At 41.1% G+C, this 19723-nt stretch overlaps 1 protein-coding gene across 3 annotated transcripts in view; it reads left to right on the top strand.

The window, feature by feature from the left end:
* Positions 1-5: 5 nt before the first annotated feature.
* Psme3ip1 (proteasome activator subunit 3 interacting protein 1) overlaps positions 6-19723 on the top strand; it is a 33269-nt gene continuing 13551 nt past the window's right edge. Inside the window, exons 1-5 of one of the 3 annotated variants that reach the window (XM_027405647.2) lie at positions 6-201; positions 12857-12950; positions 13418-13554; positions 14255-14353; positions 14935-15056. In XM_027405647.2, the coding sequence (XP_027261448.1) occupies positions 13428-13554; positions 14255-14353; positions 14935-15056 (348 nt within the window). In that variant the 5' untranslated portion in view covers positions 6-201; positions 12857-12950; positions 13418-13427. The other 2 variants (XM_027405645.2, XM_027405646.2) reach the window with 2 other exon arrangements.

Raw genomic sequence — 19723 nt, 5'->3', positions numbered from 1 at the left:
GGGAATTTGTTGTGGCGGTGAGGAACAGGAAGCCCCGAAGGGTCAAAAGGAATACAAAAGCAAAGTCTGGTTGCTTGCTTGAAGCCGTTGTTCTTTCTCTCTTTCTTTCCTATTTTTTTAAGAGCGAGTGGCCTTGGCGGCGGCGGCGGCGGTTTGACTTAGACGCCGCGGGGGTGAGGGAGGCTCGCCTCCCGCGCTCTGGTAGGTGAGTGCGGCCTGGGTCCGCGCCGGTAGGCGAAACCAGGCTTCTTCGTGGCCGAGGCGTGGGTGAACTACGGCCGGAGTTAGGGTTAGGGCCCAGGCTTGTCTTCAGTCTACGTCCTTGCCCGTGCCCGGTGTCCTGAGTGTCCTGGGCTGGGAGTTTGTGGTGGCCACCCTGAGCCTCCGGAGCCGCGGGAGCCTGCGGGACGGCGTGCGGTCGCGGTGGGAGGTTCCGACCCCTTCTTGCTCGCCAGAACTGTCGGGCCTCTTACTGCTTTCAGCACTTTTCTGCTAACTGGAACCATCCAGGCCTCAAGTAAGCAGCCGCCTCTGTTCCACTCGGAACAACACTACGCTCCTTAGAAAACGTGGCATGCCTGATTTTGAGAATCGTTGAATACCAGAGTGTAATTGCAGGATGGGAAACACATTTGTTACGTACCATGTTCCAGTCGCTGTGCCCCTGTCGTTCTCTTCTAATAGGAAACACAACGGTGTACCCATTAGAAGTAAGACTGATAGTTGAAATGTCTTATTTGAGAGTTGGTGCCTCTTGGAATGTCAATCCACGTAGAAGTAAGGGCTTCTTAGAGGAAAACAAGGTTTTCAAATTCAGATCTTGTACCTCACCTCTTAGGTAGTCTGACTGGTTAAGTCTAGAGTGGGGCCACAAAGGCTGATATGAACCTGTTGCTTAGGATTTACGGAGACTTCTTGTGTGTAAACCCGTAAAACAGGTTTTATTGGTTAATTGATTTATTGATGTGTCCCCAGAGACACCATAAAATGATTTGGACGAACTTAGTGATCCTGAAATTCTAGGTCCATGGAGGCTGGGGAGGGGTCAGGGGAGGGGGGTCAGTTGGAGACCAGCCTGACCTTCATAGCAAGACTCTGTCAGAAAACAAAGCAGGATAAACAAAAGTGGTTTGGAGGGTACTGTTTCTGAAATGTTTGAAAGGCATCTGTAGAGTTCTCTTTGATAGAAGGAATTGAGTTGAAAAAAAAAAGACAGCTTGTGTATTTCGATTAGGTCCTAAGATAAGCTATGAATAATATCTTAAGGAGTTTGAAAGTAGGACGGCCCAGTTACCTTTTGAAGTTGAAGTCTTAATGCATTTAAGAGGAAAAACTGGATTTTAAAAAGGAAGAATTATGCAAAAAACATTTACCTGGTTGTCACCCTTCATTGTCACCATCCAAGGATGTGAACGTTTGCTTAGAGGCAATCTTCTGCTTCAGAAATTGAAAGCCATCCATATTTTGACAGTGAAGTAATTGAACAGCATGGTTCAATTTTAAGTTTGGTTATAGTGTAAAATGCCTTTAGGACAGCAAGCTTAAGCAGTTTTAGTATGTTCACCTTTTTGACATACTTGTCTTCATTTATTTATTTTTTAAGATTTATTATGTATACAGTGTTCTGTCTGCATGTATCCCTGCAGGCCAGAAAAGGTCACCAGATCTCATTACAGATGGTTGTGAACCATCCATGTGGTTGCTGGGAATTGAACTCAGGACCCTTGGAAGACCAGCTAGTGTTCTTTACCATTGAGCCATCCCTCCAGTCCCTTTTCTTCATTCTTAAATATGACCACTTTCACCCAGAAGTGCTTTTAAGAGTGTTTCAGCTTTGTTTTGTGTTTTCAGGTATAATGCTTCAAACTTCGAGTTGTTTTCTTTCAATTGTCTTGGTATTTAACTGTTTTGATTGTTGTTTTTAGATGGTCTTGTGGCCAGGCTGGCCTTGGATTTGATATGTACTGAAAAATAACCTTGGGCCCCTGTGGTTTTTTTTTTTTCTGTCCAGCGTTGAAATTATAGGTGTATGCTACTATATTTGTCAATGTTAAGTAGACTTTTGACCTGTAAAGTTATAGTCACTTATATTTTCTATATTGCTTCTTTGATACTGTTTCTTTTTTCTTTTCTTTCTTTCTTTCTTTCTTTTTTTTTTTTTGGCTTTTTGAGAGAGGGTTTCTCTGTGGCTTTGGAGGCTGTCCTGGAACTAGCTCTTGTAAACCAGGCTGGTCTTGAACTCACAGAGATCCACCTACCTCTGCCTCCCGAGTGCTGGGATTAAAGGCATGTGCCACCAACGCCAGGCGATACTGTTTCTTTACTGACTTCCATAGACATTTTCACCCTGTATCTCCATTAGGCTGTTTTTGTTTGTTTGCTTGCTTTTGTCCTTTTTTTGAGATAGGATATTGCTTTGTGGCCCAAGCTGGCCTAGAACTCAAGATCTTTCTGCCTCATCCTTCCAGACTTGGTAATTTCTTCATTAATTCTCTTCTGTTCCTACATTGTTATTAAACACATCTTTTTCATTTCGTTTTGTTTTTTTGAAACAGGGTCTTCCTATTTAGTCCAGGCTATCCTGGAACTGGCTATATAAATCAAGCTGGCCAGAGAGCCATCTGCTTTTGCATCCCCAGTGCTAGGAATAAATGAGTGTACCACTGTGCCCCTCTTAAACACAGACATCTTAAATTCAGTTATTGTAGTTTTAGTTCCTGAAGTTTTTGTTTTCTCTTGTCACTTTAAAGAAAGTTTCATATTTTTTTTTGCTGTTATTTTCAAGGCTTGGTTTTTATTTTAAACATTATAAGCATATTTGTCTTGTGGTCCATGTATTTAATATCCATGGATCTGTTTCTCTTGCTATCTTCCCTTTCCTTTCAAGGTAGTTCTTTGGGTACCAGATTAAGATGGGTATGGAAATGGTTATCAACACACCCTGTGAGCAGCTTTGACAGTTCTGTTGCCTCATTATAGAATTACTATAGTAAATCTTTGTGGTCAGAGAAATCCTTAGATTGAAAGAAATCTACTTGAATCTTGGGTTTAATTTTAGGTTTTCACCTTCTAGATTTTGTGCAAAGTCTTTGCCATCTTTTTGGCTTTTTGATTTAACTATTAGTTTACTTTTGCTTGTGATGTGTTTGATGTGTATGTGTAGATTTATACACTACATTGCATGCTGTATCAGAACAACTTTGGGTATTGATCCTCTTACCTTTATTTTTATTCTAAGATTTATTTTGTGTGTGTGTGTGTGTGTGTGTGTGTGTGTGTGTGTGTGTGTGTGTACCATGTGTATACAGGTGCACAAGGAAGCAAGAAGAGGGCACCAGACCCCTGGTGGTCGAGTTACAGCAATCATGAGCCTGTATTCGGCCTGGAACTGAATTCATCCTGTGGAAAAGCAGCATGTCCTCTTAACTGCTGAGCCATCTCTCCTGACCTTGACTTTCATCTTGTTTGAGACAGGGACTCTAGTTGTTTAACATCACATTTGTCTGGCTAGCTGCCCATAGCTTCTGGGGATTTTCCTGTCTCTGCCTCCTATATCTAGGAGGGAACACTGAAACAGCTCCAGTGTCCTGTGTTTATGTGGGTTCTGGAGCTTCAAACTGAGATTTTCATGCTTAGTTGACAGACATTTTATTCATTGATTCATCTTTCAGCCCATATTATTGTTACTATTATTACATTTCCAGCTTTTTAAGCATAAAAGTAGAGGACAGGTTATAATATTTAGTCCATCTTCTCTAGAGAAGAAAGCCTCTTGCCCCTTGATTCTCATATTGGAATGTGAAGTTTATGATTTACTGTACACTTAAGTGAAAGATGATATTTCTACATAAAATGTCCAATATTTTCATTATTCAGTGTCACAGCAACTATAAAAATTAGACTTCCCTGCCTGGTGCCTTGTACTAGTCTGCCTACAAGAATTAGTGTTTAAGCTGGGTGTGGTGATGCACACCTTTGATCCCAGCACTGGGGGGGGGGGCAGTGGCAGGCGGGTCTCAGAGTTTGAGGCCAGCCTGGTCTACAGATCGAGTTATACACAGAGAAACCCTGTCTCAAAAACACCAAAAGGATGAGTGGGTACTTAGTGCTTAGCTCCTACTCTTACGGCATTAACTGTGTCCTACTTCTCCTTAAATTGCTGTGTGCCACACTCATTACCTTATTGCATGACTATTTAGTACCTAGCACTGCTCCTATTTAGTACCTAGCACTGTGCCTTGAGAAGATTTGCCTAAAAAAACAAAACAAAACAAACAAACAAACAAACAAACAAACTGGCTGGCTTGGGTGGGAAGTGATGGGCCTTTATTTAGAGGTAGGGAGATCCCTGAGTTTGAAGCCACTCTGGTATGTTTATCAAATTCCAGGCCAGCCAAGGTTACATAGTGAGATTCTATTTCAAAAAAAAACAAAATAAAACATAAAACAACTTTTAAAAGTTGGCTTGGTTAGCTTTTTGCCACTAGTATCAACCAGGCCCATTCCTTTTTTCAGTTTGATTGTAGTGTTAAGGATGGGTGTGCAGAAGATGGGATAGGATTTGGTGTGTGGGTTGGGTCTAAAGGCAACCCAAATGCTAAAATTGTTTAGAAAAAAGCTACCCTTGAACATTTCTCAGAAAGATACCATGCTGAAGACTAATTCGGAAAATTTTAATGTAATTGTGTCGTCTTCCTGATTTGGGGGAGGGCCTTGGACTGTAGTGACAGGATCAAAAGATACTGCTGTTTTGATTTCCCTGAGTTCCAGATAAAGTAGTTGCTTTGCATTCACTTGTTACAGTATGTAGCAAAATACAAGTAAAATTAGAATCACACACAGTGAGGGATTGTTTATATTCTGAGAGTTAAAGTGTGAAATAGAGAGCGGAATACCAGCTAAAGGAGCAAATATTTAAATTAGTTTTCCTTTTCCCTTTAGTGTAAGGAGATGAATTAGATGTGTATAAGAAGAGATTTCTACCTTGTACTGTGAAAAAGTGTGTGTGTGTGTGTGTGTGTAAATACATTAAATAATTAAATATTTGATATAGAAGTGAATGTTTACATGTTTCTTTGATGCTTCAAAATTTATTAGAAAACTGCCCTTTCTAATACACGTCTTAAATATAGATTAAGATGCTTATGCTGTAATCTCATTTTGATTCATTGGATCTCTTGCTACTGTAGTACATTATTAATAAGCTTCAGTGTTAGAAGATTGATTTTACTTTGCCCACTGATTGCTTTAACTGGTAATAAGTATTAGCAGAGTTCTTTGTTAATTAATTGTCTTTCTCTGAAGAAGTTTTATAATAAGGAAAAGTTGGCTTAGATCTAAATTACTATTGCTTGGTAGCAGTGCCTTTTGACCAGAAAGTAGTCTTTTCTTTTCGGAAGTTTAGTTGGGCTATCTTGCAGGTAACTTGCTCTAAGTTCTATCTTGTGTTTTTCTTTAAAAAAAAAAAAGAATCTAGGGGTGTGTGTTCGTGCACACATGCACTTGCCCACGCCCTTGCTCATACTTGTCTGTGTGTTAACATGAAGGGTGCATGAGGGTGCTGGGTATAGTCTATTGCTCTGTTGTCTATTCCTTTGCTACAGAGTCTCTCTCTGAACCTGGGACTTGGGTTTTTGCAGATTGGTTGCCAGCTAGCAAGTCTCAGCTAGCCTCTTGTCTCCATCCTGTCAGAGCTTGGGTTATAGAAGTATGCTTGTTACTTGAAACATGGGATCCAAACTGTGACTGCACAGCAAATGCTCTTAGCTACTGTGTCATCTCTCCATTTTTATGTTTTGAAGTACAGGGAGACTTACATCCTAGGGCAAAAATATTGAAAATCAGTCAACTGACAAAACAAAATGGGTTGGCTTATTTTTGCTATCCTAAACAAACTCTTATAACATAGAAATCTGATTCCCTGAGTATATTTCTACATATAGGGTCTAATTTTAGAAGGCTAGGATAGCCAGCATGATGTAAACTTAGTCTGCCATCACAAAATTCAACTCCATATGAAAACAAATCCCATTAACTTGCATCATGGCACTAGTTAAGTAGACTAATTTTTCAATTCTAGGGTAGCAATTACTTTGTAAGTTGTGTATTTTAGAATTTGCAGAATATTCTATTTAAGACACCACCTATTTTGTTTCACCAGCCTGGAAGTTAAATACAGTCTCCAGTAGAACACAGTAGTGCAGTGTATAACAGTTACTATGCCTTGAAACATCTTTGTTTTTTGGCTGTTAAACAAATTTGTAAGCCATGGCTGTTTTTGGAGACAGAAGTCTCATTATATAACAAACCAGGTTGGCCTCAAACGTTTCAATCCTTTAAACTTTTTAGAGTTTAAACAAAGTGACTTTGGTTTTCTACAAAATCCATATAGAAGAATATTTAGTATTTCTTTAAAAAATATGTTGGGCTGGGTATGTAGTTCAGCCATAGTGCGCTTGCCTACCTAGCTTGTAAGTTGCTCTAGGTTTGATCAGCACTGGGGGAGAAAGTATTTGGTTTCATAGTTGAACTTAAGGACCTTAAAAAACAAAACCTGGGTAAGTAAATGAAAGTTGACCTTATTTAATCTCTCTCTCCCTCTCTCTCTCTTCTTTTCCCTTCCCTCCCTCCCTCCTTCTTCCTCTCTTCCTTGATCCAGTCTCTCTGCTTAGCCTTGGCTTTCCTAGAATTCAAGAATTCATCATGCAGACAAGGCTAACCTGGAACTCACAGAGATCCTTCTGCTTCTGCCTCTGCCTCTGCCTCCTGAATGCATCTGGCAATAAAGGTGTGTGCCACCACACCTGGTTTATTTAGTCTTCCTAAAATTGAACCAGGAAGGTTCAACCAAAGAAGCCTTCCAATAAATCCTTTGTGTTCTTTGTTGATATCGATAGTTAGATCTCCATAACCTTGGGCTCTATCATTATTTTAGCAAACAAAAGGGGAGGGGAAGTATAATTTGTGAAAATTTGGCTAAGCAATAGGAATTGGAAGTCAGTGTAGTCTAAATCCCTAAATTTTGTAGTTCAGAAGAGGGTTAGTACATTGTGGGTACTGCAGAATAAACAGCTAGTGTGGACTCTGAAGAAGAATGTCCATTTCTCAATGCAAGTTTTTTATTAAAAAACTTTAAATATTGTCATTTAGTTGTGGGGGGTATGTATGTGTGAGTGTAAGGGTGCAGATGCCATTGAACACATGTGGAAGTCAGAGGACAACTCCAGGAGTTTGGTTTTCTTTCCCTCTGAATTCTAAAAAATCAAGCTCAGGTGGTCAGGCTTGCACGCCAAGCTCTTTTACCCACTAAGCCATCTCGGTGGGGACCCAATACAAGTATTTTTAATCAGTTGCAGTAGTTCTCAACCTTCCTAATGCTGCAGCCCTTTAAAACAGTTCCTCGCCAAGTGGTGTTGGCTCACACCTTTAATCCCAGCACTGGGGAGGCAGAGGCAAGTGGATCTCTGTAAGTTTGAGGCCTGCCTGATCTACAGAGTGAGTTCTAGGACAGCCAAGGCTATACAGAGAAACCCTGCCTTGAAACACACACACACACACACACACACACACACACACACACACACACACACACACATTTTTTTTTCCCCTCATGTTCTGGTGACTCCCAACCCTAAAATTACTTTTGTTATTTGCTTTATAACTGTAGTTTTGCTACTGTTATGAATTGTAATTAAATATTTTTGGAGACAGTACTTTGTCAAAGGGGTCATAACCCACAGGTTGAGAACCACTGAATAAAAGGAACATAGCAAGAGTTGTTTTTTGAAAGATGGTTTCAATTGTATAGCAAAGAAAGTTGTTTCAATATTGGTTCTGTGTTTCCTGTTGCCCAAAGTTGTCTGATATTTGAACAAAATTCCTTGAAACACTGAAACTGCAGTAAGCCCTTGAGTCATGGCCACTGTTGCCTAACTTAACATTGAACAGTATTTGGGAATATTTAATGAATTCATTTTTCCCTGCTCAGACTCTAGTTCCTCCTAGTGGTTGGTTTATTCAGTAAACACTGACATATGCTCCTCACTGTGCTGACAGGCAGTGTTGGTAAAGGGCTGTTGGAACATTCAGCAGTGGTTAAGCATAGTTAATGGGTGATATCTAGAGTTTTAAATGTTTTAAAGGGACACAGGAAAGAAATACACATCCACTACTCTAGGACATGGGAGCTTCTTAGAGATGGGGATCTTCATTTCAGAGGAGAAGTTCACATGAGGTTCAAAGATGAAGCAAGGTAGAGGCAACAACCTGGCCAAGGTCTGCATCGAATGAGACAGGTTGTGAGATATACAATGTGGCTCTGCAGTGCCATATGTGTTGGGATTATTGTAAATTAAGTTAGGGAGACGGGGGGGTGGGGGTGTGAGACAGTCGAGAGGATCACACAGTGAAAATTGACTTTACTCTGACAGAAGTGTTTTTCTACCCCAGGGTAATTTCACCCACAAGAGCTATTTGTGTCAATGTCATTTAACATTTTGATTTTCATTCTAGAGTGTGTGTGTGTGTGTGTGTGTGTGTGTGTGTGTGTGTGTGTGTGTGTTAATGATAAACTGGCATTTTAAGTGGACAGTAACAGGCAGATTTACCTTTTAGAAGGACCATTAGATTGATAATGGGAAGAATGAATTGAAAGGAGGCTAGAATAGAAACTACCTGTAGAATACTTGTAAAGTATCCCATGCAAGATGGAACCCTGAAAAAGAATTAGAAAGAAAGGGGCCCACCTCCCACAAAAAGAATAGATTAAGAATAGGTCATTGTGAGGTAAAAAACAAACAAACAAACAAACAAAAACAACAGAATTAGGTGACAGGTGGGATATAAAGGTATAAAGAATGAAAAAGAACCTATGTGCACATTCAAGGCTTGATCCTGGGAAACCATCCATTCATACGTGTGTCCTGCAGTACCTAATCTGCCTGTACTGTTCACTTTAGTGGTTTATTATGTATCTATCATACTATCTAGTTTAAGTGCAATATTATTGACCTTGCATTTTCTTGTGTACTTCATAAAGTCTAGTACAGTGTTGGACAAATAGTAAATTAACAACTTACATGTAGAGAGAATTAGATATGTGCACCTTAAAGTTATATGTATTTTCTAACTTCTCAGTTTGATGTGGTGCCTTTTCCATTTAAAGGTCATATTTGTTTATGACTGATTTCTTCCCATTCTTGAGTATACACATTTCTCTCACTGCTGACCCTGCCTAGGTGGTAGCAGGAAGCCTTTCAAAGCATCTTGAGATGTGCCAAAGACTGTGCCAGGTTCTCTGCATGAATTGTCCTGTTTTCCTACACAAAGACTTTATGTTGTACAGTGCTGTCTTGATCACTTTTGGTGTGTGTGACCCATGGATAAAGACATCAAGGCTCAGAGGAATGAAGTGATTTGCCCAGTGTCATACCAAGTTCTTACCCTGGTAGAACCAACTTTTGAACTTATTTCTCTTGCTGTCAGAGTCCATAGTCTTTATCATTGCCTGTGCCACTTTAATAAGAAGAGCACAACAGAAGATACTTGCTGTTGATCAGTTGAAATTGAGTAGATTATATTGAAAGATATCTAAAATTAAACAAGCTTGCTTTGCATTCTTATTTATTTATTTTGAAACCTGGAACTTAAGGTCTTTCCACTTCAGCCTCCCTAGTGCTGGGATTACAGGTGTGAGCTACCACACCCATGTTTGTAGTTACTGACTGTAAAAGAGGATTGTAATCTTTGAAAGATCTGAATGTTTTTTGGAGAGGAAATAGTCTGAATATTATACAGAATACAGAGAAATTAGCTACTCATTCATTATTGCTTTTTAAAATGTGTGTCTTTGTAGATGCACTCATATGTACAGAGAACCGTTTGCAGGAGTTCTTTTTTCCTTCCACCATGTGGATTCTCGGGTCATCAGACTTGGCCGCAGACACGTTTACCGTCTGAGGCATTTGGCTGGCCTGGTTGAGGTATGTCTCATATGTCCTAGGCTGGCCTTAAACTCTTGATCCTCCTGTATCTACCTCAAGTGCTGGAATTACAGACATACATGTGCCATCAAACCAGGCAAGTTCACTGCTTGGAAATACATTTCTGTCCATCTTGTAGAATTAAAATACTGGATGTGTGCCTTGGGAAAGTAGCAAGTTACGAGTTACCTTCCTATAATTGAAGCACTATCCTCTTGGAAAAGATTCATCTTGATGGATTAGATTTATGTGTGGCATTCATAGAACAGACTTAAGAGCAAGAAGTGTAAGTTTGAGAGTTGGCTGCCTGGAAAGGGCATGCAGTGACCCATCTTGAAGGTCTAAAATAGAAATTGTTGCTTCTCTCCTTGGTGTATGTGATGGATTCTGATGCCAGGTGGTGGCTGTAAGGACCTGTCCTGTTGTGAGTTATTCACTATGAAATAGGAGTAGGGGAAGGATATACAGGCTGGGAAGGGAGTGCTTCAGCAGATAATAGAAACGGGGAAGCAGGGAGAAGCAAGGGTCTCCCATTCCACCAGAGCCTGCGTAGCTCACATTCTCTGCTGGGGACATTTTGTAAGCTGTTGGCTCTTGTTTCCTAAGAGATTGCTCTGAAGAGCTTGAGGAATTTTGCAGAATCACAGAGGCGGAGCAGTCCTGCTTGTGTCCTAGCATCTTGCTGGAGGCATTGGGTGCTGCTACATCAGAAAAAGCTGCAGTGTGGGCCAGGGTGGGGGTAAAAGCTTCCCTCAGCTGACTTAGTTTTCTTTCTAGTAATTTTCACAATTCTCATTTCTTACATTGAACTAAACCTCAACAGTAGGATTCAAGCTGAGATCCTGTTTCGAATGTTTGGGTTTATTGCCCAGATTCCATTTTTGATCTTTACTAAACAAAAACATTGCCTTCTCAGCACTCAAATTTGATATAGAAAAAATAGCTGAAATTGACATGCCCTTCTTTTCTCATGTGTCTCCCCCCATGCTGGGCAATGAAGCCAGAGCCTAGTACACTGAGCTACATTCCCAACTGTGGTGGTTACAATGAGAATGGTTTCCACAGGCTCATATATTTGAATGCTTGGTTTCCAACAGTTGATAGAACTGTTTGGAAAGGATTAGGAGGTGTGTCACTGGGGGTGAGATTTGAGGTTTTAAAAGCCCTTCTCCATTCCCAGTTAGCTCTCTTTCCGCCTTGTGCTTGTGGATCAAGATGTAGGTTCTCTAGCTACTGCCTTAGCACCATGCCTGCCTGTCTGTTGCCATGCTTCCTGCCCTGATGGTCATGGGCTCTAACCTTCATGAGCCCTGTGCCCCAAATCAAAACCTTCTATCACTTGCCTTGATCATGCTGGGTTTTTTTTTCATAGCAATAGAATAGTATTTTTCATAGCAATAGAATAGACATCAGCCCTTAGTCTTTTGAAACAAGGTCTCACTGTATAGTACAGATTAACCTCTAACCCATCTTTCTGCCCTTATCTCGAGTGCTGAGATTACAGGTATTGGTCACCATGTCCAGCCATGTCTTTGTTTTAACTGAGATTATGTGGCTTCTGGGGAGGAATATGATGAAGTAGGTAAGAATGAGGGTGTGTGTGTGTGTGTGTGTGTGTGTGTGTGTGTGTGATTATATAGCTCAGGCTAGCCTTAACTTGCTGTGTTTTCCAGGCTCATCTTAAACTCATGATCTTCCTGCCTCAGTCTCAGTCTTCTTGAGTGTTGGGATTACAATCATGTGCCACCACATCTAGCTGAGAATACAAAAAAATAGATGTCAGACTTGGATTTGATTCTCAGCTTTATCATTTGGTATGTAGATACTTTGAACAACTGGGCTTCAACTTCATCTATAGAGTATTTCTCATAGGTTCTGTTTGCATATAAATTTGATAATGGACATCAGAAGTATATAACACATGGTAAAAGCTTCAGAATTGTTGCTTTTTTTGAGATGTAGACTTTAATTTTTTTTATTTTACGTGTATGGGTGTTTTGCCTACATGTATGTCTATGTAACACATGTATGCCTGGTTCCCAAAGAAGCCATAAAAAGGTGTCAGATCCCCTGGGACTAGTATTACAGACAGTTGTAAACCAAAATGTAGGGACTGGGAATTGAACCCTGAACCTCTGGAAGAGGAGTCAGTGCTGTTAATCACTGAGTCATGTCTTTAGCCCCAGACTTATTTTCTAATCAACTACTATTTGGGTTGTTAAAGGTCATCTTGGAATAGACATTAGGTTGAGCTTGTGTCTCTTTGGTAGGTAGTAATGTTGTAGATAGCACAAAAAATGCCAGAGTAGATGTTTAATTCCATAATTCTTCAGGGGAAAAAAAAAGCCAGCAACCCAAGGCTTGCTCATGCGAGGCAGTTGGTATACCATTGCTACATCCTCAGCTCCAGCTCCAAAATGTTAACTTTGAAAAGGAATAAGTCCTTCCTATCTTTATTTCTTTCTACTTACTTCTCTGAAGAGTTCAGGAAAGAATGAGTAGAAAGGAGGTTTGATATCTTCTACATCAGCATGTGAATAACAGGCTTGAATTGTAGGAATAAGAAAGACTTGCAGTCACCTGTTTGGCACAAGTTTTTAATCCCAACACTCAGGAGGCAGAGGCCATCAGATCTGTTGAGTTTGAGGCCAGCCTGGTCTACAGAGCAAGTTCCAGGACAGCCTGGGATACACAGAGAAACCCTCTCAGAAACCAAAAACAGAAAGAAGGAAAGGAGTCAGAGTCCTGGGTGGCAGATATGGCTATTGCTTCACAGGGAAGAAGGGCAGTGTAGATAGCAGCAGCTGGCTAATATCAGAGTGTTGAGCTCAAGTTTGGGGAGTCTGGCTCCTTACACTCATGTTTTGTGTACCTAGGTCTATCACATCCCTGCTGTACAGACTGGACTTGACTAAGACTCCTTGAGTACCTGAGATTCTCCATTAAAATCTGCTTTGGAAACAAGAACAGGTAAATCAGGATAGTGTCGTGCTCTTGAAATAACTGAAAGAAGGTGCACTGACAAATACTACAGCTACAAAGTGGGGTGCCCAGAAGGCCAGTTTGTCTAGAGTGCTGGGACAGAGAAATGCCTTCAGTGTGACATACTATGGAACACTGTGTCAAAAGGATGATTCCAGAACCTCTCGAGGACTGGAAAACACAGATGTTACTGGCTGATAAGCCAGGATAGCCTCCACCTGAAAGGCTCCACTTCTCATGTTCAAGGAGTATAGAAGTGTACTACTGCACCCAGTGCATGAGGAGTACAGATGTGTACTTTTACACCAGTGCATGAGGAGTGCAGGCATGTTACAGAGCCCAGGGCTTCATGCATGATAGGCAAACACTTTACCAACTGAGCTACATCCCCAGCCCTTCTCTTCAGAATTTTAATTGTAATTCTTCAAAACAGTATAGTTTTTTTCCCCCTGTAGACTATCCATTATGGATGGAGGGGATGATGGTAACCTCGTCATCAAAAAGAGGTTTGTGTCTGAGGCAGAACTAGATGAACGGCGCAAAAGGAGGCAAGAAGAGTGGGAGAAAGTCCGAAAACCAGAAGATCCACAAGGTATATAGACCTAGAGTTGTACACTCACTCATTTAACTCTTTTTTCCTAATGATTTACTTGTTTGCTTTTATGTATGTTGTTGTTTTGCCTACATGAATGTCTGTGTGAAGGTGTTGTCAGGTCTCTGGAACTGGAGTTAGCAGTTGTAAGCCATGTGGATGCTGGGAATTGAACTTGGGTCTTCTGGAAGAGCCGCCAGTGCTCTTAACCACTGAACCAACTCTCCAGCCACTCTTTAACTCTTTAATCCTGGTAAAAATCCTGCCAAGAATGTGCTAATTGTCCTCTCAAGTTTAGGAACTGGGGCTCACAGGGTGAAGTAACCTATCTGAAGTTTCCACAGCAGAACCGGAGTACTCTATATTTGCCCTCTTCTCTGCACCAGTGCCTTCCAGGAGACTCTGCTAGTTTCTTCCGTTGTTACAGGTGGAGGAGGCACAGTTTGAACTGAGGATGCTGCTAATAGGTTTGCACTGGCTGCTCATCTGGTTAGCACCGTGGCATTAATAGTTGCCTTTGAAAATGACCTGCCTCTTTCTGACTGAGGTGCAAAGGGAAGCTATGGATTTTGTGCTATTTTTGATATTTTCATCCTTGGACCATGTGTATAGACTTAAATATTTTTCCAGCTCTTTGTGATTCCAAAATAATATAAAACAACCTAAATTCTGTGTCTCCTTTATCTTGTCTTCCTTTTAGAATGTCCAGAGGAGGCTTATGACCCCCGGTCTCTGTATGAACGGCTACAGGAACAAAAAGACAGGAAGCAGCAGGAATATGAGGAGCAGTTCAAATTCAGTAAGCCCCGGAAAGTTCACATTTGAGGGATTCACTGAGCCTTTTGATGCACTTTGGCTTCATGAAACCATCTTTGTTACTAGCAATAGAATTGTCTTGATTATCCAGCCTCCAGAAGGTAGGCTGGTAGAAAAAAGACAGTCTTCTGCTTTCTAAGACACAGTGGACATTTTTACTTCTTGCTTCAGATACCATTTGAGTTCTATGCTAATATCTAGTAATAGGGGGAATACTTTGACTTTATGCCATGCTATTTATAAAAGAGCAATGGTGTTTAATGGTTCTTTCTTTTAATTGCCTGAAGAATCTGCTGCTTATTTAAAAGGAAAAGGGCCAGCAGTGTGGCTCAGTGGTACAAGGGCTTGCTGTGCCAGCTGACAACATGAGTTGATCCCCAGATCCCACAGTTGGAAGGAGAGAATTGACTCCAGAGGGCTGTCCCCTGGCTTTTAAGTGTGTGCCATGGTACTCATGTATACACACATCATAATAATTTTTTTTTTAATGTAGGAAAGGAAAAGTCAGAGAAGACTTTTTTTTTCTTAGTCTTCTTTGTATCCCTTGTTCAATTACTTTCTCAGAAAACATGGTAAGAGGTTTAGACGAAGATGAGACCAACTTCCTTGATGAGGTTTCTCGGCAGCAGGAACTCCTAGAAAAGCAGCGACGAGAAGAAGAGCTGGAGGAGCTGAAGGAGTACAGAATATCCTTTGTGCTTGGATAGAAGTGACACGCTTTTCTCATGGATAGAAAGCAGCCTTCTACCTAGTCCTTACGGTCTGTTGGCAATAGTCCTTTCAGTCTTTCAGCACCAATGTCCCTGTAGTCCTTTCAGTCTGTCGACACCAATGTCCCCATGACTCTGAGTGAGTGACTGGCTGTGATCAGTGGGGTGTGCTGCATGTTCAGTTTGTTGTTCAGAAGACTACATTTTCCAGGCATAAATTCTCATAGTTTCTAGCAGGATATTCTTGCCTTGTAGTGTTAGACTTAGATGTGCAATGCAAGCCAACCTCACTGGGGAGAAATTGGCTCCTGAGATTTAAAAGGGCATGAATTGTCTTTTGTATGCATGTGTGTGCACAGTACATGCCTATTGAAATCAAAGATGATCACGTCCAGTGTCCTGCTCATTCACTTCCTGCTCTATTCCCTTGAGATGGGACTTCTCACTGAACCTAAGTCCTGCTGCACTAGCTAAGCTGGGCTAAGCTGGCTGGCCAGTAAACTCCTAGGGTCTGCCTATCTGTACCATGCCTGGATTTTACACAAGTGCTGGGGATTTGAACTTGGCTCCTTGTGCTTGCCAGACAGTGCTTTTATTCATTAAGCCATCTAACCAGACCTCAAAAGGCATGTTGAGAAACATTCTTCTTTTTGTTTTTAGCAAGAGTAGACAGTCTTCCCATACCCTGAGAACTATTCCTGCAGTGGGCTCAGAGAGAGAAGAAGATCATTTTGCTTTGACTTAATATTGCCTTGTTGGAGGCATCTACTCGTCTAACTTTTCCCCTCTATTCCTGAGATGGTCTCACTGCATAGACCAGGTTGGCCTGAAACTTGTGATCCTCCTGTGTCTTGAGTGCTGGAATTACAGACGTATACCATATGTCTTTGAATGTCTTAACAGGCACCTCCAAATCTAACGTAGCTGATGAAGAACTCTCAGTTCATGCCATAGTGTAGTCTTTTTCTCATCTTCTTGGTCTTCTCTACTTTGCCTCTGCCAAAATGGCTTACCAAGGGCACTCCAGACCTATCTAAATCTGTCTTGCCACTCTGGACTCTCTGTATTGCTAGAGTTACTACTAATTGGTATCCATTTCTATTCTTATCCCCAGCTTTTTTCTTTTGAGACAGGATCTCACTATGTAGTTCTGACTGGCCTAGAACTCACTTTGTAGACCAGGCTAGCCTTGAACTCACAGAGATATATATGCCTTGCCTCCTGAGTGCTGGGACTAAAGACGTGCACCTCCATACCTGGCTTATATCGGCATTCTTTAATTGGATTCTACATGACTTGGAGCAGATCTGTAGACACTCTTCTTCATGTCCACTGTACTCTAGCCTCTGGCCTTTATGTTCCTGTCTCATCACATGGATTCCATTTCAAGTCCTCAAATTCATAGATTCCTCAACCTGAGTGTTCTTCCCTCAGATTTCCCAAGGCTAGCGTTTCATGGCTTAGGGTCTCAGCTCTGCACTCCTTTCCCTAAGCACCTGTGTAGTTGCAGCTCCTGATTGCTGTCTGTAATCCCATTTGGTGGTACTTGGAGTGGCATCCAGGGACTTACACATTCTAAGCATACGCTCTACTACTGAGCTCTACCCAAAGCCCCATAATTTTGTTTTAAATAGGGGAAATTTTCATTTGTTTGCTTTGGCTCATTTTCTCTCTTTACTGCTGGAATGTAAAATAAGTTCTGTAACAACCAGAATGACTAATTTTTCCCAGTGTCTGGAACGTAGTAAATTTTCAATAAATATATAAATGAGTGAATAACCCATAGGCCATCGTAACTTTCCCCTGGTGTGAGGAAGCTTATTTGGATATTTCAGGGTCAAAAGTTGAGTAAACTCACTGTTCTATTTGAACAGGCTTTATCTGTGAATTGATAATTGGTGGTAGGACAGAGTCAGTGTGCATCCCTATTTGGCTTGGAATTCACTATGTAGACCACACTGGCGCCTAACATACAGAAATCTATCTGTCTCTGCCTCCCCAGGGCTTAAAGGTATATGCCACTATGCCCAGCTTGATGGTAGGATTATATTTATGCTAGCTTGCGTTTTCCTGCGGAGAGTGTACAGTAGATCCACTACAGAGTTGCATGGGAGGAAATGTGGGCAGATGCTCTGGAACTTAATGTCAGGACTGGAAGGATAAGTACTGGCTGCCCGTCTTGGTTCCATTAGTGGCATTTGGGTACAGTCTAGGCTGGGAGTTGATGCAAAGTTACCCTCAGTTTCAACTGTAAATTTAAGATTGACTTTTCTTTTTTTAAGATTTATTATGTATACAGTGTATGTATGTATGTCTGCAGGCCAGAAGAGGGCACCCAATCTCATTACAGATGGCTGTGAGCCACCATGTGGTTGCTGGGAATTGAACTCAGGATCTTTGGAAGAACAGCCTGTGCTCTTAACCTTTGAGTCATCTCTCCAGCCCCAAGATTGGCTCTTCTAAACCTCCACTTCTGCCCTAAGGGTTCCAGAATACTATTATGAGCCTATTTGTGGAGATAGGCAGATCTTTCTGTGTCATGTTTCAGACACCAGGCTTTTCTCCTCTAAGAAAATATATTATACTTTTCATATAAATTGTTTTATTTTAGGTTGGCAGATTAACAAATAAATGTCCACCAGAGGGACATTCTAGAGAGTAGTGCTAGGAATGTAAAATGCTCTTCCCTTTTTAACTTGAAGGAAAGGACAAGAAACCTTCTGCTTGGTGGCACCGTAGTAGAGGATTGGAAAGGCTTCAAGGTGTTGGCTTTAGTTGGAAACTAGGAAAGCTCTGATAAGATGTCTTGCAAGACTGAAGGAAAGCAGGTCCTTTGCTGCAGATATATAATACTGATTCCAAACATCCAAGTAGCCAGATATGTGGAGACAGGACTGGAGGGATTGGATATTTATTTATGGGCACTCTAGATTAGATGCTGACTCTTAGCTTTGCTCTTTGACACGGTGTATTCTATAATGCAATACTTGTGAATACAAATGAGCTATGATGTGTCATGTAACAGTAGTACTCATTCAGATTATGCTAATATTTAGCAAAATTACACATATCCAAAATTGTATAATTAAAAATGCCTTATCTGGAGCATGAAGAGATGGCTCAGTCTTTGACTAGCTCTTGCACCCATTTGACAGTGCACAATCATCTGTTTCCAGTGCCAGGGGATCTTATGCCCTTCTTCTGACCTCCACAGATGGCTGCACACATATGGTGTACCTACAAATATGCAGACAAACACTCATGCACATAAAATAAACTTAAAAAAAAGTTCGTCTGGGGAAATGGTTCAGTGGATGGTGTACCAAGTGCTCTCTGTACAGGCATGAAGACTTGAGTTCTACTCCCCAACACCCATGTGAAAAAACCAGGTATGGCTGGCTTGGGACAGTGAGACCAGAATATTCTTGGGCTTGATGGCCAGCTGGTCTGGCTGTTACTAGCTTTGGAATGAAACAGCATTCAGTGAGAGACCCTATCTCAAAGGAATAAGGTGGAAAATGATAGAGGAAAGATACCTGATGTTTTCTCCTATGGCCTCTACATATAGGTGTATGTCCCCCAACACACACACACACACACACACAGACACACACACACACACACACACACACACACACACACACACACACACAGTAAAGCCCCAAAATTTTGAGATGTGTTTGTTTCAGAGTGAGAGAGTTTAAGGAGGAAAAAAAACCCTGCTTTGAATGTGAATAAAAAATTTAGTACCCGCTTCCTGTCAAAGGTTAGAACTTTTCCTTGAGTGCTAAAAACCATTTATTAGTTGAAGAATAGGAGCATGCATATGAAGGTGGGTCAAAGGACAACTTGTAGGAGTCAGTTCACTCCTTCCACCATGTAGACTCACACTCAGGTCGGCAGGCTTGGCAGCAGCTGCCTTTACCTGCTGGACCATCTTGATGGTCTTTTCTCTGCTTTAAAAAATGAAAAGCTAGTGGGTCAGTGCCGGCACACATGTTTAATCCCACCACTTGGGAGGCAGAGGCAGGTGGATCTCTGAGTTTGGGAATAGCCAGGTCCACACAGAGAAACCCTGTCTCACAAAACCTAAAGAAAAGTTAAATGGTTTTCTAAAATCTGTGTCTTGTTATAAATACTTGTATGTTTTGGTGTGCTTATTTTCATGTTTTGCTACTTATAAGTAGATTTGTTTTTTTCTTTTTGAGTTTCTGTGCCTTAGTGACAATTATAGATAAAAACCACAAGGTGCTGATGATCTTGACATTTTTCCCTAGGAAAATTAAGTCTCTTCTCTCTTTCATTCATAAAAATGAAAAATTATTGCTTAAGGCTAAAAAGGTGGCTCAGCAGTTAGAACCTGATGGCCTGAGTTTGATTCCTGAGATCCATATAGTAGAAAGAAAGACTGACTCCTGAAAGTTATCTTCTGACTTCTATACATTTGCCTGGAAATGTGCATTGTGTGTGTGTGTGTGTGTGTGTGTGTGTGTCTCAGGGGTTGTGGGGTGGGAATGGTGAGGTCCCCACAGGCTTAAACATGATTTTAAGAAAATGAAGATTTAGGACTGGCAAGATGGCTCAGTCGGTAAAGACATTTGTCACCAAGCCTGATGACCTATGTCTGGTAACTAGATTTCTGT

This window comes from Cricetulus griseus, chromosome 3 (assembly GCF_003668045.3).
Source record: "Cricetulus griseus strain 17A/GY chromosome 3, alternate assembly CriGri-PICRH-1.0, whole genome shotgun sequence".
Lineage (NCBI taxonomy): Eukaryota > Metazoa > Chordata > Mammalia > Rodentia > Cricetidae > Cricetulus > Cricetulus griseus.
Note: the sequence above shows the minus strand (reverse complement) of the source record. Positions and strands in the feature narration are given on the sequence as shown.